Raw genomic sequence first — 27,507 nt, 5'->3', positions numbered from 1 at the left:
AAGAAGAAGAAGAAGAAGAAGAAGAAGAAGAAGTTGGAAGGGACCTTGGAGGTCATCTAGTCCAACCCCCTGCTAAGGCAGGAAACCCTATACCATTTCAGACAAACGGCTGTCCAGTCTCTTCTTAAAAACTTCCAGTGTTGGAGCATTCACAACTTTTGGAGGCAGGTTGTTCCACTGGCTAATTGTTCTCACTGTCAGGAAATTTCTCCTTAGTTCTAGGTTGCTTCTCTCCTTGATCAGTTTCCATCCGTTGCTTCTTGTCCTGCCTTCAGGCGCTTTGGAGAAGAGCTTGACTGCCTCTTCTTTGGAACAACCCCTGAGATATTACAAGACTGCTATCATGTCACCCTTCGTCCTTCTCTTCATTAAACTAGACATACCCAATTCCAGCAACCGTTCTTCGTATGTTTTAGCCTCCAGTCCCCTGATCATCTTTGTCGCTCTTCTCTGCCCTCTTTCTAAAGCGTCAACATCTTTTTTACATCGTGGCAAACAAAACTGGATGCGGGATTCCAGGTGTGTTTCTTACCAAGGCATTATAAAGCGGTACTGACACTTCATGTGGTCTTGATTCTTATCTCTCTGTTAAGGATTGTGTTAGCTTTTTTTGGTACCTGCAGCACCCTGCTGGCTCATATTGATGCGTGCAATAAGAGCAGGGGTCTTCAAAAAGCCTGGCCCTCTTATGACTTGCGGACTTCAATTCCCAGCGTCGCTGGCTGAGGAATTCTGGGAGTTGGAAGTCGACAAGTCATAAAAGGGCCACGTTTGAAGACCCCTGCAATAGAAGCAACCCAGGATTCTGTCCTTGATCCAGTGCTCCTCAACATTTTCATAAATTATTTATTTGTTTCGATTTATATACCGCCCTTTTCCCGAGGGACTCAGGGCGGTTTACAGGGCAAATTAAAACAGTGCAATGTACAAATTAAAATAAAATTAAATAAATAGTCCCCAAAAGAGTTTAAAATTTAAAACCTTAAAAGCCCTCAGTCCAGGCCGGCTAAGTCAAATAGCCAAGTTTTCAGGTCCCGGCGAAACGAGCGCAGGTCGGGGGCAGTCCGGAGTTCCACAGGTAAATCATTCCAAAGGGCAGGCGCGCCCACCGAGAACGCTCTCCCCCTGGGGATCGCCCGCCGACACTCCCTGACCGGCGGGACCCTGAGGAGGCCCTCCCTGTGGGAGCGCACAGGACGATGGGAAGTGGATGCCGGCAGCAGGTGCTCCCTAAAATAATCCGGACCCATGCCATTTAGGGCTTTATAGGTCATCACCTGCACCTTGAATCTCACCTAGATGACAGGTGCTCATCAAATTTGCAGGTGAGCTAAAGCTGTGGGGATTGGTAACATCCCAGGAGATGAGCTTAAGGCTCAAAAGGATTTTGATGGACTTGAGTTTGGGCCCTATCAAACCACATGTAGGTCAGTGGCTAGAAATGTAATTTTCAGCACTCAGCTAGGGAAAATGCAGTGCACGGCGACAAGGTAGCGTAGGTGGCGTGTGATTCAGCAGTCGCATCTTATTATTTTCCTGCATTTTCTTCATTTGCTTTTGCAAGGTTTTCCGGAGATCTTTACTGCTAGGAAAGCAAAAAAAAACGGGGATTTTTATTAAGTTTTATTGCGTCTGTCTCTTTTCGGGTTGGCCTAAATTGAAACTGCTGAATTGAAAAGAATTCAGAAAAGTTGTTTGAAAAACCTAATCCGTTCGGACACAGATCTCTCTCTTGGGTCAACAGCTTTCAGGTCAAAAAAAATAAAAAAAAATAAAAAATAAAATGCAAATTGGTTCTCAGCTTACTCAACGCAGCTTTCTCTCTTTTGCTGTGCGTTAATATTGCATTGTGTATTTTCATCGAGGTGATGCAGTGCCAGCCCTGATCTTATTCTACAACAGAGAAAGAAGCGCATAAACAGAGATATCCTGAGGGCCTTTTTTTTTTTGAGTTTAGCAAGATTTTTTTCCCCCCCGCTTTACAATAGTGGCAAGAAATAGCCCAATCTGTACATGTTGTATAATCAAATATTCTGGTTGTTTATATATACGGGGGTCTTAAGGCTTGGCTCAGTCTGAAAAGATTGTTGGACCCCCAAAGAGCTGCCTCTTAGTTTATTCATTTATTTGCATCTCATCTTTATGATTTTTTTTACAAACAATTCAAGGTGGCAGACATATCCTTCTGCTATTTTCCCCATAACAACCCTCTGAGGTGGGTTGGGCTGAGAGGGAGGGATCGGCCCCAAATCACCCAACTGGCTTTCATGGCTAAGGCGGGACTAGAACTCGCAGTCTCCTGGCGATTGACCCAGAATCCCCCCAGTTGGCTTTCATGTCTAAGACGGGACTAGAACTCACAGTCTCCTGGCGATTGACCCAGAGTCCCCCCAATCGGGTTTCATGGCTAAGGCGGGACTAGAACTCGCAGTCTCCTGGCGATTGACCCAGAATCCCCCCAGTTGGCTTTCATGTCTAAGACGGGACTAGAACTCACAGTCTCCTGGTGATTGACCCAGATTCCCCCCAATAGGGTTTCATGGCTAAGGCGGGACTAGAACTCGCAGTCTCCTGGCGATTGACCCAGAGTCCCCCCAATCCGACTCTGGGGGGACTCTGGGTCAATCGCCAGGAGACTGCGAGTTCTAATCCTGCCTTAGCCATGAAACCCGATTGGGGGGAATCTGGGTCAATCTGGCTAAGACAGGATTAGAACTCGCAGTCTCCTGGCGATTGACCCAGATTGCTCCCAATTGGCTTTCACGTCTAAGACGGGACTAGAACTCACAGTCTCCTGGCAATTGACCTAGAGTCATAGTCTCCTGGCGATTGACCCAAGAGTCCTCCAGTCGGCTTTCATGGCCAAGGTGGGACTAGAACTCACAGTCTCCTGGTCATTGACCCAGATTCCCCCCCGGTCGGCTTTCATGGCTAAGGCGGGACTACAGTAGAACTCGTGGTCTCTTGCTTTCTACCCTGGTGCTTTAACCACTAGGCCAAACTGCTTCTCAGTTAATGGCAGATAGCTTTGCTTCCCTTTTGGCCGTGTCCACAGCAGGCTGCCGGGGAAACGAAGCCCAAACTTGTGCAACTTCAGACAGTCTTCAAGGCAAGGCCCGTCGCAAGCCACCGCCTTAATTTGCTTTTGCGAAATCGCCCCCAGATGTAGGGAAAAATAGGCCATGGAGCAAAAACACGGACGAGAAGGTTAAGAGAAATCCACCCTTTCTGACTGATTCTTTGCTGCCAAGTCTGCGGAGACCACGTGAATAGATTTTCCAGGCCAGCATTGCATAATTAAGAATGAAATAAAAACGCACTCAGCAAATTTAAAGAGATATTCCCAAGTAATTATTTTGACACAGGCTTGGAATTCGTAATGTTGAGGGTGGCTGGCATAAGTAGGTCTCTCGGCAAGTTGTGCTGTGGTTTTTTGTTTGTTTTTTTTTGTTTAAATGCGGCATCATTGCTTGTTATAACAATAGATTTTAAGCCTTAAAACATCATTTTCTGCCATTCTGATGATAATAGAGTTTACGGTATATTCCACCCAGCTTTTTTAAAAAAAAAAAACAAACCTTGGGTCACAATTTCTGGGTTTAAATTGCTATTCGTTACCTGTCCTGAGAAAATCGGTGCTTGAATGCAAAAGCATTAAGTTCTTTTTTATATATATATAACTATCCATATTCCGTTGTTGTTTCCTCTGCAGCTCATTGATTTGCTGGGTTTGCATATCAGCCGCATGCTATTAATAGTGCTTCCTTAGTCATATGTTCTTTTGAGCATAGCTTGATCTGGGAAGCAAGTATTGATCTAATTCGATCTTTCCTAGTCTGGTGCTGTTGTTCTACATGGGTTAAAACTGCAGTTTCCAGTATTCTTAGTTGACATGCCCAGGAGGAGTTACAGACTCCTAACAGAATATTTGAGGGTTGGACTGTGGAGTCCTTGGTGCTCTCTGAGCTGGGTTGTTTTCTTGCAGATGTCTCATTACCCAACTAGGAAACACCACCAGTGCTGGAAGGGAGTGGGGTTTGTGAGGAGGAGGAGGAGGAGGAGGAGGAGGAGGAGGAGGAGGAGGAGAACTATGGAGTCCTTGATGCTCTCTGAGCTGGGTTGTTTTCTTGCAGATGTTTCTTTACCCAACTAGGTGACATCATCAGTGCTAGAAGGCAGTGGGGTTTGTGGAGAGGAGGAGGAGGAGGAGGAGGAGAAGGAGGAGGAATACAACAACAACTGTGGAGTCCTTGGTGCTCTCTGAGCTGGGTTGTTTTCTTGCAGATGTTTCTTTAGCCAACTAGGTGACATCATCAGTGCTAGAAGGCAGTGGGGTTTGTGGAGAGGAGGAGGAGGAGGAGGAGGAGGAGGAGGAGGAGGAGGAGGAGGAAGACAACAACAACTGTGGAGTCCTTGGTGCTCTCTGAGCTGGGTTGTTTTCTTGCAGATGTTTCATTACCCAACTAGGTGACATCATCAGTACTAGAAGGCAGTGGGGTTTGTGGAGAGGAGGAGGAGGAGGAGGAAGTGGAAGACAACAACTGTGGAGTCCTTGGTGCTCTCTGAGCTGGGTTGTTTTCTTGCAGATGTTTCATTACCCAACTAGGTAACGTGACCGGTGCTAGCCGTTAGTGTTCTCAACCTTGACACAGAAAGAGCACGCTCAGTACTTGAAAGGTAAAAAGTCATAGATTCACAGGTTCAGGCAGGTTCAGGCAGACCCATGAATTTCTGAAAGCTCCGGGGCAACTGAGACATTGAAACCCAAGCATGAACATTTGTCCCCCGCGTTCTCCTGCTTTCAACCCAAAACCGAGGGGAGAGCCTGAGAATTCAGCCTGACTGACGTTCCTTGGAGACCAGCGTCGCTGAAACGTGCAAGGCTGAACATTAGCTAACCCAGGGAGTGGTGTCATTAAAATGTGTACATCTGTCCACGTGCAGGCCGGCTGAGACACGTGGTGCCGTCTTTGTCCACGTGCAGGCCACGAAGCGTTTGAAAGCGGCGCGTGGCAAAAGCGGCTGAGACAGCCAAGCAGCCATTCTCCATGTGTTAAAACGGGCCCTTTCGGGGAAACCTTAATGGCAGCTGCTTCCAAAGATGTCTCCAGGACTCTGCATGCATCCTCTGGACGCTCCCCATCCTCCACCGCCTGTCCTCCTTGTTCCCTTCTGGAGGAGGAGGGGGCTTCGTGGTACCCAAAGCAGATCCTCCAGATTCAGCCACAGTTTGGTTCCATGTAGCATCAACCTTGTGAACTTTCGAGCTTCCTCTTTCAGTGTCAAAAATGATCAGTGATTAATATATTTAACAACAACAACAATAATGTTGGAAGCATTTCCTAGGCAGGCTGCCTTTTGCAATTGACTAATGGCAAATGTGTCAGTGCCGATGATGGTGTTCAAGTGGCGCTCCAGTTGTTTTGGGATTGCACCCAAAGCGCCCGTTACTATTGGTACTACTCTTGCTTGCCTTTGCCACAGTCGTTCTATTGCTATTTGTAGGTCTTTGTATTTTGTTATCTTCTCCAGTTCTTTCTCGTCTATCCTGCTGTCTCCGTATATTATTATTGATCATCGCGCAGTCGGCCAGATGTTCAGACTGGATTCGGCCTTTTTGTCTACCTATTGAGTCCTTACCAAGGACCTGGGATAGGCAGATGTGGATGTTTAATGGAATTACAAATATCGTCACAGGATGGAAGCAGTTCCTAGTAAGGCTGCCTTTTGCAATTGAGTAATGGCGAATTTGTCAATGCCGATGATGGTGTTCAAGTGGTGCTCCAGTTGTTTTGGGATTGCACCCAAGGCGCCTATTGCTATTGGCACCACCCTTGCTTGCCTTTGCCACAGTCTTTCTATTTCTATTTTTAGGTCTTTGTATTTTGTTATCTTCTCCAGTTCTTTCTCGTTCTATTCTGCTGTCTCCAGGCACTGCCACGTCCACTATCTAGACTTTTTTTGTCTTTCTTATCGACAGTTGTTAAGCCTTACTAGGAACTGCTTCCATCTTGTAATACCATCAAACATCCATATCTGCCTATCCCAGGTCCTTGGGAAGGACTCGATAGGTAGGTAAAAATGCCAAATCCAGTCTGAACATCTGGCTGACTGTGCGATGATCAATAATGTGGGAAGGGACCTTGGAGGTCATCTAGTTTTCTTGCAGATGTTTCATGACCCAACAAGGGAACATCATCAGTGCTAGAAGGGAGTGGGATTTATGAGGAGGAGGACAACGACGACGACGATGACTATGGAGTCCTTAATGCTCTCTGAGCTTGGTTGTTTTCTTGCAGATGTTTCATGACCCAACTAGGGAACATCATCAGTGCTAGAAGGGAGCGGGGTTTGTGAAGAGGAGGAGGAGGAGGACGATGAAGCTTTAATAATATCAATATCCTTGAAACAAGGATATATAGTGATTTAACAAATCAACTTTTATAACTACAAGTGAAATATAAACCGATTAGAAAAGATTTTATGGGTAGATGTCATAAGATAAGCAGTGTAGTATTTTTATAACATGAAATATGAAAATATTGGCGTGATGTATTTAAATGGAGCATTTGGACATTTGGATGCTAAATGCCGAGAAAATTGTGACTGATAAGAATTGTTTGAATATTAAGGAGAAATTAAGCTTAGACAAGATTTATGAAAATAGGATATATGGCGAACCAATAAGATGACTTTTATAAAAAAAAACACAAGTTGATAAGGGGGGAAAAATGTCGCATAGGAACGCTCTTATTGTTGGTATAAACCTGGAAGAAAGTATTTATATTTAATCATTTATGCATTGAAAATATTAAAAATTATATTTGTTTAAGGTTGAAGGAGAATACTATTGGGAGAAGAGAAGATCCAAGAAACGTACTATTAATCAATATACTAATTATGGAAGTATAAAAATGAATTATTTTTGACTGTGTATTAACTACGATTGATTGTGTGTTTTTTCTAAAAAAAAAAATTATAAACCAAGACAATACGCTGTACACCAGGCACTTGTAAAAAAATTAATAAAACATTAAAAAAAATAAGATAATGTTAAGAGAGCTTGCTTAAAAGAGTGGACTGGTTTTGCCAGGAGGTCCGCAAGAGTGAACGGAGGCCTTTTTTTTTTTTTGGTGAATAAAAAGCGAGGCCGCTTTCTCAATCTCTGTTAATCCGTGACTTGATTTGATTCCGATTTGATTTTTTTTTTCTTCCTTTTTTCTCTTCCAGATTTATCAGCCGCTCGATGGGGATTTGCATCACCTCTTCACCTTTGTGTAGCCAGAAGAACGACTTCAACACCTCTTCAGTTATAATTATGAAACTGGTATTAACTGAATGGCAATTATGGATTTTTAACTCTAGATCCCAGTAAGCAAAAAAAAAAACAACGGAATCCAGCCAAGCCATATGTTGAAATTTTCTTTCTTTCTACCAAATAAGTTGGATGTTCCTCTGAATGTTTGGAAAGCCTTTGTGAAGATTCGATGCCAAAACCCGGAGGGAAATTGCAAATACCGCTCGCCCAGGAGGAACGGGACGCCATGAGGAACGGCGGACGGCACCCTAATTTATCGCTAGAGATGATAGAGTTATTTATATAGAGATTTTTAAAAAGGAAAAAAAAAAGAAGAAAAAGAAGAAAAAAAAATAATAATAGTAAATCTATAGATATATAAAAATATATGTATTTTTTATGGTGATGAAAATGGCTCCCCAGAATGCTGACTCAGAGTCTATGCAAGTCCAAGAGCTTCCCGGCATTCAGCTCCCGAAACCCGGAAAGGAGCCAGAGAGCAAAGAAGAGACTGTAAGCGAAGGGTCCATAGACCGTATCCCGGTACGGCTATGGGTGATGCACGGCGCCGTCATGTTTGGCAGGGAATTTTGTTACGCCATGGAGACAGCTTTGGTGACACCAGTATTGTTACAAATTGGTAAGTCCAGTTGGCGCCGGGCATCCTTGGTGCTCTCAGAGCTGGGTTGTTTTCTTGCAGACGTTTCATGACCCAACTAGGGAACATCATCAGTGCTAGGAGGGAGTGGGGTTTGTGGAGAGGAAGAGGAGGAGGAGGAGGAGGAGGAGGAGGGGAAGAGACGACTGTGGGGTCCTTGGTGCTCTCTGAGCTGGGTTGTTTTCTTGCAGACGTTTCATGACCCAACTAGGGAACATCATCAGTGCTAGGAGGGAGTGGGGTTTGTGGGGAGGAGGAGGAGGAGGAGAGACGACTGTGGGGTCCTTGGTGCTCTCTGAACTTGGTTGCTTTCTTGCAGATGTTTCATTACCCAACTAGGGAACATCATCAGTGCTAGGAGGGAGTGGGGTTTGTGGGGAGGAGGAGGAGGAGGAGGAGGGGGGGGAGGAAGAGAAGAGACGACTGTGGGGTCCTTGGTGCTCTCTGAGCTGGGTTGTTTTCTTGCAGATGTTTCATTACCCAACTAGGGAACATCAGTGCTAGGAGGGAGTGGGGTTTGTGGGGAGGAGGAGGGAGGAGGAGGAAAAGAAGAGACGACTGTGGGGTCCTTGGTGCTCTCTGAGCTGGGTTGTTTTCTTGCAGATGTTTCATTACCCAACTAGGGAACATCAGTGCTAGGAGGGAGTGGGGTTTGTGGGGAGGAGGAGGGAGGAGGAGGAAGAGAAGAGACGACTGTGGGGTCCTTGGTGCTCTCTGAGCTGGGTTGTTTTCTTGCAGACGTTTCATGACCCAACTAGGTAACATCAGTGCTAGGAGGGAGTGGGGTTTGTGGGGAGGAGGAGGGAGGAGGAGGAAGAGAAGAGAAGACTGTGGGGTCCTTGGTGCTCTCTGAGCTGGGTTGTTTTCTTGCAGATGTTTCATTACCCAACTAGGTAACATCAGTGCTAGGAGGGAGTGGGGTTTGTGGGGAGGAGGAGGGAGGAGGAGGAAGAGAAGAGACGACTGTGGGGTCCTTGGTGCTCTCTGAGCTGGGTTGTTTTCTTGCAGATGTTTCATTACCCAACTAGGTAACATCAGTGCTAGGAGGGAGTGGGGTTTGTGGGGAGGAGGAGGGAGGAGGAGGAAGAGAAGAGACGACTGTGGGGTCCTTGGTGCTCTCTGAGCTGGGTTGTTTTCTTGCAGACGTTTCATGACCCAACTAGGTAACATCAGTGCTAGGAGGGAGTGGGGTTTGTGGGGAGGAGGAGGGAGGAGGAGGAAGAGAAGAGACGACTGTGGGGTCCTTGGTGCTCTCTGAGCTGGGTTGTTTTCTTGCAGATGTTTCATTACCCAACTAGGTAACATCAGTGCTAGGAGGGAGTGGGGTTTGTGGGGAGGAGGAGGGAGGAGGAGGAAGAGAAGAGACGACTGTGGGGTCCTTGGTGCTCTCTGAGCTGGGTTGTTTTCTTGCAGATGTTTCATTACCCAACTAGGTAACATCAGTGCTAGGAGGGAGTGGGGTTTGTGGGGAGGAGGAGGGAGGAGGAGGAAGAGAAGAGACGACTGTGGGGTCCTTGGTGCTCTCTGAGCTGGGTTGTTTTCTTGCAGACGTTTCATGACCCAACTAGGGAACATCATCAGTGCTAGGAGGGAGTGGGGTTTGTGGGGAGGAGGAGGAGGAGGAGGGGGAGGAAAAGAAGAGACGACTGTGGGGTCCTTGGTGCTCTCTGAGCTGGGTTGTTTTCTTGCAGATGTTTCATTACCCAACTAGGTAACATCAGTGCTAGGAGGGAGTGGGGTTTGTGGGGAGGAGGAGGGAGGAGGAGGAAGAGAAGAGACGACTGTGGGGTCCTTGGTGCTCTCTGAGCTGGGTTGTTTTCTTGCAGATGTTTCATTACCCAACTAGGTAACATCAGTGCTAGGAGGGAGTGGGGTTTGTGGGGAGGAGGAGGGAGGAGGAGGAAGAGAAGAGACGACTGTGGGGTCCTTGGTGCTCTCTGAGCTGGGTTGTTTTCTTCCAGACGTTTCATGACCCAACTAGGGAACATCATCAGTGCTAGGAGGGAGTGGGGTTTGTGGGGAGGAGGAGGAGGAGGAGGGGGAGGAAAAGAAGAGACGACTGTGGGGTCCTTGGTGCTCTCTGAGCTGGGTTGTTTTCTTGCAGATGTTTCATTACCCAACTAGGGAACATCATCAGTGCTAGGAGGGAGTGGGGTTTGCGGGGAGGAGGAGGAGGAGGAGGAGGAGGGGGGGGAGGAAGAGAAGAGACGACTGTGGGGTCCTTGGTGCTCTCTGAGCTTGGTTGCTTTCTTGCAGATGTTACATTACCCAACTAGGGAACATCATCAGTGCTAGGAGGGAGTGGGGTTTGCGGGGAGGAGGAGGAGGAGGAGGAGGAGGAGGGGGAGGAAAAGAAGAGACGACTGTGGGGTCCTTGGTGCTCTCTGAGCTGGGTTGTTTTCTTGCAGATGTTTCATTACCCAACTAGGGAACATCAGTGCTAGGAGGGAGTGGGGTTTGTGGGGAGGAGGAGGGAGGAGGAGGAAGAGAAGAGACGACTGTGGGGTCCTTGGTGCTCTCTGAGCTGGGTTGTTTTCTTGCAGATGTTTCATTACCCAACTAGGTAACATCAGTGCTAGGAGGGAGTGGGGTTTGTGGGGAGGAGGAGGGAGGAGGAGGAAGAGAAGAGACGACTGTGGGGTCCTTGGTGCTCTCTGAGCTGGGTTGTTTTCTTGCAGACAGTTCACGACCCAACTAGGGAACATCATCAGGACTGGAAGACAGTGGGGTTTGCTGTCTTTTTATATATACTAGAGGAGGTTTCTTGGTGCTCTGTGAACTTGGTGGTTTTCTTGCAGATTTTTAATTATCAGTGCCCTGATGATGTTTCCTAGTTTGAGTGATGAAATGTCTGTAAGAAAAGCACCAAGCTCAGAGATCACCAAGCACCCTTCCTTTCGACCCCGAGCGACAAATCTTCTCCTTTATTGGCATCCTTGGGAGAGGTTGACAGGTTGCTGATCTTGAGATCCATGGAGCTTCTGGCCTTCTTGAAGCTTTCTCAGCTTTGATGAAAGGGGTAGACAAAAAGCTACCCAGATACGTGGTCATCGCCGTGGTAAGATTGACCTTCAACCCAGGAGCATTGACGTGATTGTGAGAAGGTGATGGGTTTGCCACTTTGTGGTCCACGAAGCTTTTGCCCTTCTCGAAGCATTCTTCACTTTGGTCAAACGTGATGTCCAAGAGGTATCTTAATATGTGGCCTTCTCTCTATAAGGTTGCTCTTCAGCTCAGAAACATTGATGTTGTACATGATTGTGGGAGGGTGACATTCTTCACTTTGAGGTCGACAAAGCTTCTGGTCTTCTTGAAGCATTCTCACCTTTGGTGAAAAGTAAAGCCGAGGACCATCTGCTACATGGTCATCACTCTGTAGGATTGCCCTTGTCATGAAACAGCAGGCATGTGGTTTGTTTTCCAAGCTAGCGTGGTGGGATCCTGTAGGAAACCTGGTGCTGATGTAAACAACTCAAGTCAGCAAACATGTCTCATAATACTTCTTCCTCCTGTTTTCCCCCAAGACATCAACCCCATGAGGGTGGTTGACCTGAAAGAGAGTGGCCCAAGATCACCCAGTTGGCTTTTATGCCTAAAGTGGGACTAGAACTCACAGTCTCCTGGTGATTGGCCGAAAGTCACCCAGCTGGCTTTCATGCCTAAAGTGGGACTAGTACTCTTAATCTCCCGGTGATTGACACAGAGTCGCTCAGCCAACTCTTATGCCAGATGCAGCACTAGAACTCACTGTCACCTGGTGATTGGCCCAAAGTCACCCTGCTGACTTTCATGGCTAAGGCGGGACTAGAACTCACCGTCACCTGGTGATTGGCCCAAAGTCACCCTGCTGACTTTCATGGCTAAGGCGGGACTAGAACTCACCATCTCCTGGTGATTGACACAAAGTCGCTCAGCCAACTCTTATGCCAGATGCGGCACTAGAACTCACTGTCACCTGGTGATTGGCCCAAAGTCACCAAGGCTGTGTGGAGCTTCAGACACAGCTTTGAGGCGTGAACCTAGCAGCGGTCTAGTCCAGGGCTTTTCAACCTTTTCACCCATTGTACCATTTTTAGGATATGGCAACATCCGAGTACCACCAGCTGCCTAGCACGGTGTGAAAAACGTGATGACCAAGGAAAAAAAAATAGGAAAAAAAGCGATAAAAGTACAGGTAGTCCTCGACTTACAACAGTTCGCTTAGTGACTGTTCGAAGTTACAATGGCACTGAAAAAAGCCCCCCCCCAAGCCACAGCCGAGCAAGACACCGGCCTGCCCGCCCGGTGGCGCTCTTCCTCCTGTCTGAGGTTTTCATTGTTGGCAGCGGGGGTAGGGTGGGGGGGGTGTTTGGTTTTTATTTCCCCCCACCCCTCCTCTGCTGGGTGGTTGCAGCGGGTTTTGGTCACTTCCCATGACCCTGGGACACTGTGACCGTCATAAATATGAATCAGTTGCCAAGCCTCTGAATGTAAATCACAAGACCCTGGAGATGCTGCAACATTCCAGCTGCTCGGCGCTTCTTCTGGGCTCAGAAGCGCCAGGATCAGCGTTGAGCTCCAGCTGGATCCTGGCGCTTCCGCTGAGCCCTGACAGCCCTGCAGCTCCAGCCGTCTCTCGCTCAGGCTTGTGCGGTGCTGCCACCGGTTCAGCTCATTCCCCTCCCCGGGTACCACTTTTCTAGGATGGTCGCATACCACCTGCCAGGTGCCAGTGTACCACAGGTGGTACCCGTACCACTGGTTGAAAAGCCCTGATATAGAAGAGGGACCCCCCCCAGCCCCTGGGCCCTGGCCCGCCAGCAGGCCTTGAGCCCTTCAGAACTGAGCCATGGAAGTGGCGGGCCAGCGCAGGCATATGCGCGCACATCCCCACTTGTGTGGGCAAGCGCACTCCATTTGCGCAAGCGGCGGGCGGGCATGCTTGCCCCTTTGCACAAACGGAGCTGCACTTGCCCTCGCCCATCACTCGTGCTGAAGCATCCCCCTCATTCCCCCCCCCCCGGGCTGGTCCCCAAAGCTGGAAAAGTTTGGGGAAACTCTGGTTTAGTACGCCGTAAAAACAGCCACATTTTTTTCATGGGATTCTGCTCTCGGTTCCCAAACCAGCCCTCCGCACCCTCCAGAACACACTTGCGAAAGCTGGAATCCCGAAGTCCTGGACAAACTGTAGGAGAGAAAGAGTTGATCCTTCGGGACCACCCTGCGTCTCATTCCTAAACTTACTCATGGTTGCCGAAATTGCCTGTGCGGTGGAGATGGTATTTTAAGTTTGCCTGGATAAGAGATAAAAGCATTTTGCTAAATGGGCCTCGAACCAGATAATCTTTGCCTAACCGACCTCACACAGTGTGACGTGATAAGGATCTTACTCGGTCCCAGCCCTGTGGGACGGGGTAAGATACCTTTAATAGAATAGAGCTGGAAGGGACCTTGGAGGTCTTCTAGTCCAGCCCCCCACTTAAGCAGGAGAACCTAGACCATTTCAGACAAGTGGCTGTCCAGTCTCTTCTTAAAATCCTCCAGCGTTGGGAGCATTCACAGCTTCTGCAGGCAGGTACGGCCAGGCCAGATTTAACCTTCTCGGATACCATTCAAGGATTATTCCAGAGCAGAATCGAATAACAGAGTTGGAAGGGACCTTGGAGGTCTTCTAGTCCAGCCCCCTGCTCAAGGAGGAGAACCTATCCCAGGGGTCAGCAACCTGAAACAGTGAAAGAGCCACTCGGAACCGGTTCCCTCACAAAAGGAAAAACTGGGAGCCGCAAAAAAATGTGTGCGCATGCGTGTACATGCACACATGCGCAGAACAGGGTTTGACTGAAGAGTGGAGCCAAGGCGAAATATGCACCTACCCTGCATATTTGAATTGATTGGTTGAAATTTTTTAGTCCCACTTTTTTTTTTTGGACTGCACATGGCAGAGGACTGGGAGCCGCAGGAGATGGCTGAAAGAGCCGCATGCGGCTCCGGAGCCGCGGGTTGCAGACCTGTGACCTATCCCATCTCAGACAGGTGATTTTCTAGTCTCTTCTTAAAAATCTCCAGTGATGGAGCGCCCACAATTTCTGGTGGCAAGCTGTTCCACTGGTTGATTGTCCTCACTGTCAGGAAGTTTCTCCTTAATTCAAGGTTGCTTCTCTCTTTGATCAGCTTCCAACCATTGTTTCTCGTCCTGCCCTCTGGTGCTTTGGAGAATAGTTTGACCCCCTTCTCTTCTTTGGGGCAGCCCCTCAGATACTGGAACACTGCTATCATGTCTCCCCTGTTTCTTCTTTTCTTTAGACTAGCCCACAGGTCTGCAACCCGCGGCTCCGGAGCCGCATGCGGCTCTTTCAGCCGTCTCCTGTGGCTCCCGGTACTCTGCCATGTGCAGCCCCCCCCCAAAAAAAAAGTGGGACTAAAAAAGTTCAACCAATCAATTCAAATATGCAGGGTAGGTGCATATCTCGCCTTGGCTCTACTCTTCAGTCAAACCCTGTTCTGCGCATGTACGCGCATGCGCACATATTTTTTGCGGCTCCCAGTTTTTCCTTTTGTGAGGGAACCAGTTCCGAGTGGCTCTTTCACTGTTTGAGGTTGCTGACCCCTGGACTAGCCAAACCCAAGTCCTGCAGCCGTCCTTCGTATGTTTTAGCCTCCAGGCCTTGGATCGTCTTAGTTGCTCTTCTCCGAATTTTTTCCAAACTCTCAACATCTTTTATGTGATATGGTGACCAAAATTGGCTCCAGTATTCCAGGTGTGGTCTGACTAGCGCTTTATAAAGCAGTACTAATACTTCATCAAACTTGATTCAAATTGGGTCAGGGGAGTTGCCCGCAGGAATCTTCTACTTACGAAGACAATTGAGGCCAACATTTCTGTGGTTTAAGTGAGATATTTGCTAAGGGGGGGGGGGGGTTGCCCCATTTTACAGCCTTTCTTGGCACAGTTGTTAAGTGTTTCTCTCCAGTTGTAAAATTAGTGACACAGTTGTTAAGTGCATCCCCCCCCCCCGTTGAAGGTCGTAAAAGGGGGAAGCAACAGTAACAGTCATAAACACGAACCAGCTGCCAAGCGTCTGAATCTTGATCACACGATCATGGGGATGCGCCGAAGGTCGCAACTTTGAAACAGGGTCCTAAGTATGTCATGTTTCAGTGCCGTCCTCACTTTGAACGGTCACTCCACAAACCGTCGTAAGTTGAAGACTACTACCTGTACAAAGTGTTGAAGGAAAAATCTTCATCAAGGTCCAGTCCAAGCTGGGAATAAACAAAATGGAGGCTGCTTTAGAAAGAAGGTTGTAGTTTATTGAAGAGCAGAGCCAGACAGAAAGATGGCTGTGGGAAAAACTGACCACATGTCGCTGGGAGTGCTGGATATTTATACCTTCTGGGGCTTTTGTGTTTGGAGTTGTTCCTGTGGCATGAACTTTGACCTGAGGTTCAATGTACCTTTCTGGTATTCTAATGGTGGTGGGTTAATCCTATTATGTCCTGTCTTAGAATTTGGGTGGGGTATGTAGATTTTAGTGGGACGCGGTGGCTCAGTGGGTTAGGACGCTGAGCATGTCGATCAGAAGGTCGGCAGTTTGGCGGGTCGAATCCCAAGTGCCACGTAACAGAGTGAGCGCGTTACGCGTCCCAGCTTCTGCCAACCTAGCAGTTCGAAAGCACGTAAAAATGCAAGTAGAAAAATAGGGACCACTATGGTGGGAAGGTAACAGCGTTCCGTGCGCCTTTGGCGTCTAGTCACGCCGGCCACATGACCACGGAGATGTCCTCGGACAAGCGCTGGCTCTTCGGCTTTGAAACGGAGATGAGCACCGGCCCCTAGAGTTGGAAACGACTAGCATTCCATTCCATTCCATATTTTCTCTATTCTCTATTCTATTCTATTCTATTCTATTCTATTCTATTCTATTCTATTCTATTCTATTCTATTCTATTCTATTCTATTCTATTCTATTCCATATTTTCTCTATTTATTCTATTCTATTCTATTCCATTCCATTCCATATTTTCTCTATTTATTCTATTCTATCCTATTCCTTCCATTCCATTCCATTCCATTCCATATTTTCTATTCCATTCCATTCCATTCCATTCCATTCTATTCTATTCTATTCTATTCTATTCTATTCTATTCTATTCTATTCTATTCTATTCTATTCTATTCTATTCTATTCTATTCTATTCTATTCTATCCTATCCTATTCTATTCCTTCCATTCCATTCTATTCCATTCCATATTTTCTCTATTCTATTCTATTCTATTCTATTCTATTCTATTCTATTCTATTCTATTCTATTCTATTCTATTCTATTCTATTCTATTCTATTCTATTCTATTCTATTCTATTCTATTCTATTCTATTCTATTCTATTCTAGAATGACTTGCCTTCAGAAGTTGTGGAAGCTTCATGACTGGAGCCTTTCAAGAAGAGACTGGACAGCCACTTGTCTAGAATGGTATAGGATCTTCCGCTTAAGCAGGCGGAAGTCCTCCCAGGTCCCTTCCAACTCTGTTATTCTGTTATTCTGAATCTAGATCACTCTTTCCCTGTGGAGCACGGGAGTTGAACCTTGGCAAGACTTGTGGACTTCATGGCTGGCTCGGGAATTCTGGGAGTTGAAGTCCACAAGTCCTAAGTTGCCACGGTTGGACGCCCATGATCTGAGTTATCTTAAGAGCATGATCCAGCTGCCTTCCAAGCTCAGTCATTTTGATGGCAAATCCAAAGGTGGAACGGTTGTTACTCGGAGCTGGGCCATTGGTTCATCTTGACGGGTGTTGACCTTCGGAAGCAGTGTTTCTCAACCTTGTCTGCTGGAAGATGGGCGGGCTTCATAATTCCCAGAATTCTAGGAGTTGAAATCCGCCCATCTTCAAGCAGTCCAGGTTGAGAAACAGCCCAGTAGAGTCCAACAAGGAAATTTCGATTGGATTACCTTTGCCACATTTCTCAGCTAAATCCTGGATTTGGTAACTTCAAGTCCTTTCGGCTAGAGAAGATAACGTGTCCTGTTCTGAGCTACACTAATCTCAGTACTTTCCCCTGGATTAATCATGGGAGATAGACAGTTGTATTCTGGCCTCTATTTGGATGAAAAACAGACTCTCCCATCAAGCAAGTTTTCTTGGTTTGTACCCTTCCTTCTTACCACTCTCTCCCAGCAATTTAAGGATAAATGAATAGGATCTCAGTTTGGTCAAATTCCCAAAGCCAAGGTAGACACGTCGAGTTTCTCATAAACGGGTTTCTTTATTGTTCTCAGCAATAGGACTCAGACTTATGCACCACTTCACAGTCCTTTACAGCCCCCTCTAAGCGGTTTACAGAGTCAGCCTATTGTGCCCCCAACAATCCGGGTCCTCATTTTACTGACCTCAGAAGGATGGAAGGCTGAGTCAATCTTGAGTTGGTCAGGATCGAACTCCTGGCAGTGAGCAGAGTTAGCCTGCAGTACTGCATTCTGACCACAGCGCCACCCCTGCTCTTCCCTTACGGACAGAAATCTTACAAACTAAAAAAAAAAAACAAACCCCACCCCACTTGCACCCTGAAACATACACAGGTAGTCCTCGAGAAATTTTGGGTTCAATTGTGGTTGCATGTCGCTGTAAAAAGATGAAGGCCTGCCAAACATCAGGGGTGTCGGTGATTCCATGGGCTTCCTGCCATATGGAAGGCAGGCTTTGTATCAGGCTTCGTATGTGGGGGGGAAAGGACTAGGCGCGTTCCCATGTGAGCTGGTAGGACAGGTAGATGTCCTTAAGGCAGGGGTAGGCAACCTTGGCTCTTTTATAACTGGTGGGCTTCAACTCCCAGAATTCCTAAGCCAGCCACGCTGAGGGGAAAGGGAGAGGTTTCCAAGCTGGCTCAGGAATTCTGGGAGTTGAAGTCCACCAGTCCTAAAAGAGCCAAGGTGGCCTACCCCTGCCTTAGGTTAAGGCAGTCCCACAGATAGGCTGGTCTTGGGCCTGGTAGGGCTTTGAAGGCACTTTGAATTGTCCGTGAAAAGAAACTAGGAATCTGTGCAGCTCGTGCAACGGAGGTGTTACCTGGGCAAACCCTCATTGCTGTTCCAGCTACTGCATTCTGAGCCAGTTGAAGCTTCCAGGCGGTCTCCAAGGGCAGCTCCAGTCTCTTCTTAAAAACTTCCAGTGGTGGAGCATTCACCACTTCTGGAGGCAGGTTCTTCCACTGGTTAATTGTTCTAACTGTCAGGAAGTTTCTCCTTAGTTCCAGGTTGCTTCTCTCCTTGGTTAGTTTCCATCCGTTGCTTCTTGTCCTGCCTTCGGGCGCTTTGGAGAATAGCTTGACTCCCTCTTCTTTGGGGCATCCCCTGAGATACTGGAACACTGCTATCATGTCCCCTCTCATCCTTCTCTTCGTTAAACTAGACATACCCAATTCCAGCAGCCGTTCCTTCTATGTTTTAGCCTCCCATCCTCTATAATCATCATTGTTGCTCTTCTCTGGACTTTTCCCCCCAACATCTTTTCTGTAATATAGTGACCAAAACTGGACGCAGGATTTCAGTTGTGGCCTCATTAAGGCTTTATCAAGCGGTACTAATACTTCACGTGATGTTGACTCTGTGCATCTTATTGTACAACCAAGGATTGCATTAGCGTTTTTGGCTGCTGCCGCACGCAGCTGGCTGCTTTTGGGAAAGCCATCCCATTTCCATCCGAGGTGTGGAAGGTCCAGGCGCAGGCGAAAGAGGCAAAGATGCAACTGTGAGGCAACCGAAGCTGTTAGGTAATCCTGCCCAAACGCTTCTGGTGGCGTTGCCTTCCAACTCCTTCTTTGTTGTTGTTAGCTGCGAAGTCGTGTCCGACCCATCGCGACCCGATGGACAACATTCCTCCAGGCCTTCCTGTCCTCCACCATCTTCTGGAGTCCATTTAAGCTCACGCCTCCTGCTTCAGTGACTCCATCCAGCCACCTCATTCTCTGTCGTCCCCTTCTTCTATTGCCCTCGATCTTTCCCAGCATTAGGCTCTTCTCCAGTGAGTCCTTCCTTCTCATTAGGTGGCCAAAGTACTTGAGTTTTAGCTTCAGGATCTGGCCTTCTAAAGAGCAGTCAGGATTGATCTCCTCTAGGACTGACCGGTTTGATCGCCTTGCGGTCCAAGGGACTCGCAGGAGTCTTCTCCAGCACCACAGTTCAAAGGCCTCAATTCTTTGGCGCTCAGCCTTTCTTATGGTCCAGGTCTTGTAAGCTCCTTCTTACAAGCTAATTAAAAATCTCAATTAGATCGTCAGCTGGTTTTATGTGGGCATTTAAGAGCCACACATTGCCCACACGGTTTAGAATTTCTTCCGTTCGGCGGAGTGAGAAAAGCAGGTATTTATTTAAGCCTTAATTCCCGAAATCGGGGTTGTCCGACTGGTTTGGCTGTGACCAGTTTTTTCAAACGCAGTCTGGCTCAGACACAGCCCGCAAAGCAGTTATAAGGAAAAAAATCATGAGGTCATTTTATTGAGTTGACTTTCAGAGCCCACCCACGGGGCGAGAAAATGTGGGTGGCTTTCCAACATTGAAAACACCAACAGGGCAAAGTATGAAAAATTCATACGTAACCTTGGGGCACTGCAACGGTCGTAAGTGTGAGTCAGTTGCCGAGCCTCTGAGTCACATGAGCATGGGGAGGCTGCGACGGTCGTAAGTGTGGAAAATTGTCGTGAGCGCCTTTTTTTTGCCAGTGCCATGGCAACTTCGAATGGTCATTAAATGAACAGTTGTAAGTTGAGGACTACTGATCTTTAAGAAATGGATAAGCCACCCTACTGAAAACATGCAACACTGGTCTGCATGCAATCAGTAATAACAACAAAAATAGTTAAAACAACAACATGAGGAAGAAACGGTTGCTGGAATTGGGTATGTCTAGTTTAATGAAGAGAAGGACGAGGGGTTTCCTGCCTGAGCAGGTGGTTGGACTAGATGACCTCCAAGCTCCCTTCCAACTTTTATTATTGTTGTTGTTGTTGTTATTGATCATCGCACAGTCAGCCAGATGCTCAGACTGGATTTGGCATTTTTCTCTACCTATCGCATCCTTACCAAGGACCTGGGATAGGCAGATATGGATATTTGATGGTATTATAGATATCGTCGCAGGATGGAAACAGTTCCTAGTAAGGCCGCCTTTTGCAAATGACTGATGGCGAATTTGTCAATGCCGATGATGGTGTCCAAGTGGTGCTCCAGTTGTTTTGGGATTGCACCAAGGCGCCTATTACTATTGGTATCACCCTTGCTTGCCTTTGCCACAGTCTTTCTATTTCTATTTGTAGGTCTTTGTATTATTGTTGTTTTGTTGTTGTTGTTATAGATGCTCAGAATCAAAATTTCTACAGCCAGTTCTGGCTGATTTCTTGCTGACTGTTCAAACTTACAATGGACCTTTCCAGAGTTATTTTCAATGTGTTTTTGAAGTTAACACACAGACACACACACACACACACACACACACACACACACACACACACAGACGATTGTCTTTGGGCATTTGGAAACCAGCTCACCTTTACAGCCATTTTCAGTGTCCTGCAATCATGTGACCTCAGTTCGTGACACACTTTGCTGGTTTCTGGCATTTTATTTTCAGTTTCAAGCAAAAAAAAAACACTAATGGGGGAAAAACAGATTCCCTCGGTGACTGTTCGCTTAACAACCAAACCACTGCCAAAAAAAAAAAAGTCAAGAAAAATGGGTCTGGATACATGCTGCGTCAATTTATGACCATATCACTTCGATTACTGTCGTAAGTCGAGGACTTCCTGTATTAAAACCCTCTGGCTGGGATTCATTGTGATACTAAAGGGAAGTAATCTAGTAAAAAAGAGCTGGATCAAGGAACGGGAGCTCAACCTGTCAGACACGCTCGGGTCTTGAACCTGGTGTCATGGTTCCGAAAGATGAAACTCTTCAAAGAACTTCGAGGCCTTGTTTACCTTAAAGGATCTTTATTCGAGAAGCACAGCATCGGCACGTACGTGGTTGAAGCCAAAATCTGAGTTCCCCTCTCCTGAGCACATAGTATCAAAGCACAATTCCCTCCTCCAATGAACAGTCATAAATCACATTCTCCAATTAGTTTGAAATGCGGCCTTCCCCTCCAGCTGTCCAGCCCACCAATTCTTATCACCTCTTATTTCAATAACCTTGGTTCTCACGCTAGGTCCACTATTGTTGTGTCTAGCTAAACAGTCACCCACATTCCTCCCTCCCCCCCAGCCTCATCTAACTCTAAGAGTAAAACATAAGAAGAAAATGATTGCATCTCCCAACAGTTGTCAAAGCAAAAACATCCGATGTTAGCAGCGGTTGAGACCTGGGCTGTCAGTTCTCCACTTTTAACCGCTGAGCGATCGCACCCCCTAGTAATCTAGTAAACTTATTTTATTTTTTTCCAAGTCAGTTCCACTATCATCACCGCCGCCACCCCAGTCTTGGCATAAGGGGAATTCTATAGCACGAGTGGATGTTGTTGTTGCAAATTGTGGAGTGGGCAATTTAGCAAACGGGTGACTCCTTCCGTCTTAGGAACATTCGTCAAAGATTCCACTTGGTGTACCCTTTCCTTACTGGCAAGCTACAAACAAGTAGCTTTTCAAAGAGTCTAGTGTCCGTGGACATGCCCAAGAAACGAGACCACAAAGGACAACAAGCTGGGAGGGCAGAGTGGTCAAAACTCAACAAACAGAATCTCAGTCTAACCCAGAAAAGGTTTAGATTACCTCTTCGTCTTCCCCACTTCCAGTGATCTGGCATGTCGTAGATCCCTCCAAGCTCATAAAGGCTGCCTCTTAACGAAATAACCAAAGCAGTGGAATTTTCCACTCGTCAGCAGAGATAATCCTCGATTTACGTCCACAGTTCAGCCCAAAATGTCCATTGCTAAGCGAAAAACACTTGTTAAGTGTGCGACCTTTTTGCCGTGCTTGTTAAGTGAATCGCTGCAGTTCTTAAGTGAATCATACCGTCATTAAGTGGATCTGGCCTTCCCCCCACCCCCCGGCTGACTTTGCTTCTCAGAAGCTGGCTGGGAAGGTCACAGAGCTTCTGTTGTTAAGTGAGACATTTGCTCAGTGAGTTTCGCCCCATCTTGCCACAGTCATTAAGTGAATCACTGCAGCTGTTCAGTTAGCCACACGGTTGTTAAGTGAAGCTGCCTCTTCCCCATTGACTTTGCTTGTCGGAAGGTCGCCAAAGGGGGATCGATCACATGACCCACGGGGGGGACACGGCCACCGTCATAAATACGAGCCAGTTGCCAAGCGTCGGAAATTTTGATCAAGTGTTCGTTAAGTGTGAAAAACGGTCCTAAGATACATGTTGTAACTTTGAACGGTCACTAAACGAGGACTTTCCCTGTAAGACGAAGCTGCGTGCTTCCTTTGAAAGCCTAAAACTTTTGTTCCTCAGCCTTACATCTTTTCAAGAACCATCAAAACCTTATTTCCTTTCTACATTCCATAGCCGAAATCACGTTTGCCGTTCTTCAAAGAGGCGTGAACAGAATCTTTGTGCTTTGGAATGCTGCAAATCTTATTTCTGGCAGTCGCGCCAGCTTGCTTTGGAGGATTTCAGCCAGTTGCCAAAGTGTCTTTAATTTTTAAAAGCTGTTGCCAGGACTGGATAAGTTTTCCTTGGCTAGGCGGAGCCAAGATGTACCTTTGTTGTTGTTAGCTGCGAAGTCGTGTCCGACCCATCGCGACCCTATGGACAACGTTCCTCCGGGCCTTCCTGTCCTCTGCGATCTTCTGGAGTCCATTTAAGCTCACGCCACCTGCTTCAGTGACTCCATCCAGCCACCTCACTCTCTGTCGTCCCTTTAGGTGTACCTTACCTCTTGGTTATCAGGATACAAATTTCAGTTTGAAACTCCCAAACCTCAAGCAGGGATGACATGAAAGGGTTAGATCCAAATACACATTGCTGTGCATCCGTTCAGAAAATATGCAGCTTTTAGCCATTGTCCATTCTGGCTGAATTTGGAGATATTTGTAGTACAAACCATCTTATAGAACAGGGGTCCCCAGCCCCTCGGGCCGTGGACCAGTACCGGGCTGCGGCATGCCAGCAACCGGTCCACACAAACAAGCAAAGCCCCATCTGCAGCACACAAAACGACGCACCCTCCAGTCCGCGGAAAAACCTCTCTCCGCAGAAGCGGTCCCTGGTGCCCGAAAGGTTGGGGACCTCTGGTATAGAACATAGAATAATAGAATTGGAAGGGACCTCGGAGGTCTTCCAGTCCAGAGGTCTCCAGCCTTTTCAGCAGAGGGCTGGACTAGAAGACCTCCGAGGTCCCTTCCAGCTCTATTCTATTCAAACTTTTAACAGCTGCAGCGATTCGCTTGAGAACTGCGACCAAGGCAGGTCTTAAAATGGAGCCCAACTCAAAACTTCACCCATGTCTCGCTTAGTCGAGGACTACCTGTATTCCTCCTCCGCTTCCGATAAAAAAATAATAATAATAATCTGGGGAGGATTGTCAGGATTCTGGCTTCCAGCCTAGCGATTGCCTACTGGGTTTTATCTCTGAATAAAATCCTCCTCTTTGTTAGGGGAATTGAGTGCTACAAGCACAAAAGCCCTTTTCAGAGCCTTCAGCCCAGATTGCCTTCTGCTCCTGAATTAGCTTCAGTTAGCTACCAATATGCTACGTGAAGATTTCCTCAATGCTCTGATTGTGCCGACAGCCATCTCCTGCCCAGAACGGAACTCAACAATTTTGACATTCGGTCGGGCTGGTGCATCTTAGCGGGGAGCAACAGAAAGCCGTAACTTCCCCAAGTCTCACGCACATCAAAAGGGGCGCGCAAATTTTAATAGCTTTAGACAGGAAGCGTTATTTTTTTTTTTGCAAAAACAAAAAACAAACGAAAGAAAGCCAGTTTGCAGATTTCGGGTGTGCGTTGGCACCGAGATTGTCCTCTCCGTCGGAAGCACCGGGGAGCATGGATCGGCAAGCGTGTGTCTTTTTAAGAACTCCTTTGGAGGGTTGAAACACGATCGTCCTCCACTTCTGACTGCAACCGAAGCCACAATTTAGCTTATAAGTCAACGGCTGCGGGACTTGGGTTTGGCTAGTCTAAAGAAAAGAAGAAATAGGGGCGACATGATAGCAGTGTTTAAATATTTGAGGGGCTGCCACCAAGAAGAGGAGGGGGGTCAAGTTATTCTCCAAAGCACCAGAGGGAAGGACAAGAAACAATGGTTGGAAACTGACCAAGGAGAGAAGCAACCTGGAATTAAGGAGCAACTTCCTGACAGTGAGGACAATTAACCAGTGGAACAACCTGCCTCCAGAAATCGTGGGCGTTCCATCACTGGAGGTTTTTAAGAAGAGGCTGGACAGTCGCTTGTCTGGAATGACATATGGTCCCCTGCTTGAGCAGGGGGCTGGACTAGAAGACCTCCAAGGTCCCTTCCAGCTCTATTCTGGTTGGTTAATCAAGAAGAGGAGCGACCTAGAGCTAAGGAGAAACTTCCTGACAGTGAGGACAATCAACCAGTGGAACAGCTTGCCTCCAGAAATCGTGGGCGCTGAATGACTGGAGATTTTTAAGAAGAGGCTAGACAGTCACTTGTCTGAGATGGTATAGGTTCTCCTGCCTGAGCAGGGGGCTGGACTAGAAGACCTCCAAGGTCCCTTCCAGCTCCTATTCTGTTCTGTTCCGTTCCGTTCTGTTCTATTCTATTCTAAAGCAAGTCACCACACAACCGCCCCCAATTTTATGCAATTTTCTTTGCAATGGCTGTTAAGCAAAAGCAGTGGTTGTACGTGAGTCCATTGTTTGCTATGGGGCAAGTTTTGCTGGAAACCAGAAGCAAATCCTGATTTCGGGGTAAAATGGAAATCGCGGTCACATGATAGCGGGGCTCTGCAAACAGCCCTAAATGCAGACTGGCTGCTAAGCATCCAAAATGCAGTCCCGTGACACCCCCCCCCCCGGGCCAGGTCGTCGGAACTTCGAATGGGTCGTGAGTCCCATTTCTCTGGTCCATTGTAACTTTGAACAGTCGCTTAACGAGCGGTCATAAATCAAGGACTACCTTGAGATCTATTAAACCAGTGTTTCCCAACCTTTCCGGCTTTGCTGACCGGCGAGGGTGGCGGAATGGTTCTGCAGGGGTGGCAGGCAAGTCCTGGTCACGTGAAGTGTTAATGCCACTTTACAATGCCTTGGTAAGGCCATGCTTGGAATCCTGCATCCAGTTTTGGTCACCACGATGTAAAAAAGATGTTGAGACTCTAGAAAGAGTGCAGAGAAGAGCAACAAAGATGATCAGGGGACTGGAGGCTAAAACATATAAGGAACGGTTGCTGGAATTGGGTATGTCTAGTTTAATAGAGGGAAGGACAAGGGGGGACATGATAGCAGTGATCCAATCTCTCAGGGGCTGCCCCAAAGAGGGAGTCAAGCTATTCTCCAAAGTGCCTGAAGGCAGGAGAAGAAGCAACGGATGGAAACTCATCAAGGAGAAAAGCAGCCTAGAACTAAGGACAAACTTTTTGACAGTGGAACAACCTGCTTCCAGAAGCTGTGAATGCTCCAACACTGGAAGTCTTTAAGAAGAGACTGGACAGCCATTTGCCTGAAATGGTCTAGGGCTTACTGCCTGAGCAGGGGGTTGGACTAGACGACCTCCAAGGTCCCTTCCAACCCTGTTCTATTCCATTCCATTCCATTCCATATTTTCTATTCTATTCTATTCTATTCTATTCTATTCTATTCTATTCTATTCTATTCTATTCTATTCTATTCTATTCTATTCTATTCTATTCTATTCTATTCTATTCCATTCCATTCCATTCCATTCCATTCCATTCCATTCCATTCCATATTTTCTATTCTATTCTATTCTATTCTATTCTATTCTATTCTATTCTATTCTATTCTATTCTATTCTATTCTATTCTATTCTATTCTATTCTATTCTATTCTATTCTATTCTATTTGTATGCACAGCTCCATTTGCAAGCAGTGGTCATGTGTGCCTGCCACTTGCGCAAATGGATCACACATGCTCACCCACTGCTTACGCAAGGGGGGGGATGCACGGACATGCATTCTCGCCCACTGCTTCCGCGGCCTGGTTTCAAACAGCTCACAGCCCGGTATTGGGATGCAGCTTGGGGGTTGGGGACCCCTGTATTATAATACTTTCTCAAAGCTGTTCCTGGGTATCTTTGTAAACCATCTACAGATTGCTCAGTTGATGGTAGCTATGGATCATAGTCCCATTTTCAGAATCCCATCGTCCTTCAGAAGTTGTGGGTGCTCCATCTCTGGAGGTTTTTGAGAAGAGATAGGATAACCATTTGTCCATAATGGCTTAAGGTCTCCTACTTGGTCTAGAACAGGGGTCCCCAACCTTTGGGCCGCCGCCCACTACTGGGCCATGTGCTGCTGGCCGCAGGACAGGCTGGCCAGTGCCCGCACGTCATGCTAGCGCCGCGGCCGCAGTGAAAACAGGGCGCCGTGTGGTGCAAAAATGGGGCGTGGTAACGGTGCAGCACAGCATGAAAACGGGGCGCGGGTCAGTGCGAAAACGGGGCAGAGTGAGAAAACGGGGCAGGGCTAGCAAGTGTCACGCGGCCACTAGCGCTCCCCCATTTGCATTACACCTGTGCTCATGGCCTCGTTTCCCCGCACACGGGCGTGTTTAAAATGCTTCCCCCTCCCTTTCCCTCCGGTCCGCCAGCCGATAAAGGTTGGGGACCTCTGGACTAGAAGACCTCGAAATGCTAGAAATAAATAAATAAATGAATCAGTGGGAGAACACAGTAAGCCGCCCCCCCCCAAAAAAAAAGAGTAAATTTCCCAAAGCACAGCATTGGCTCTGTGTGATGAGAAGAAATTCAAATTTGGCTATTTAAAAATGCCGTCCTGCCTCCTTGTTTTTTTAACTCTATGCCAGGCCTTGCCAACCAGGTCTTTTGAGCGTTCAGTGCCGTACAAAGTTGGCAGGTTCTGGATGCCCGCAAATCTCTCTCTTTTTTTTTTTTTGGTCACTTTTATGCCTGCCATTTTTCTTGCCCTCTTGATGTGGGAAAGGCGCTTTTGAGTGTTTCGGGGCGGGGCAGTGTCTGCGCCTTTCTCACAACCCGCAACTCGGGTACTTCATCTTACGCCCTTCGCCATTCTTCTGCAGAAGAAACTGCTGCGGTGTTGTCAGGCTGCTTTTATTCCCCTTAATAGATTGTATTTACTCAAAAATGCTTTCCCCCCCCCCGGTTCTCAGACGCACTTGGGCTGCTTTAGTTCAGCTCGTTCCATACGGTGCTCTGTTCTCTCTTTGCCCCTTGCTGGCATCACCGCAAAGTCTCATTTCAAGAGTTTATCCCTCGCCTCCTGGATGACCTCATTTTCACTCTGAACGCCCGCAGAGCCGCTGTTATATAAAACTGATTAATCGCTGTGCATTTAATATCGGATTTTTTTAATTATTTTTTTTAAAGTCCTTGCTGACATCCCTGAATGACGGATTGAGCGCAAGCCACGGGTGACTTAAATAAGGATATATATATAGAAAACATAT

General features: G+C 47.2%; 1 protein-coding gene across 17 annotated transcripts in view; it reads left to right on the top strand.

Annotated features, from left to right (window-relative positions):
- Positions 1-27,507, top strand: part of SLC45A4 (solute carrier family 45 member 4) — a 127,652-nt gene that overhangs the window by 61,237 nt on the left and 38,908 nt on the right. For all 17 annotated transcript variants that reach the window (XM_081323043.1, XM_081323041.1, XM_081323039.1 and 14 more), the window contains one exon: positions 7,231-7,937. In XM_081323043.1, the coding sequence (XP_081179169.1) occupies positions 7,697-7,937 (241 nt within the window). In that variant the 5' untranslated portion in view covers positions 7,231-7,696. The remainder of the gene's footprint in view (positions 1-7,230; positions 7,938-27,507) is intronic.

The sequence above is a fragment of the Vipera berus genome (genome assembly GCF_964194415.1).
Source record: "Vipera berus genome assembly, chromosome: 3".
In the NCBI taxonomy this organism is placed as follows: domain Eukaryota; kingdom Metazoa; phylum Chordata; class Lepidosauria; order Squamata; family Viperidae; genus Vipera; species Vipera berus.
Note: the sequence above shows the minus strand (reverse complement) of the source record. Positions and strands in the feature narration are given on the sequence as shown.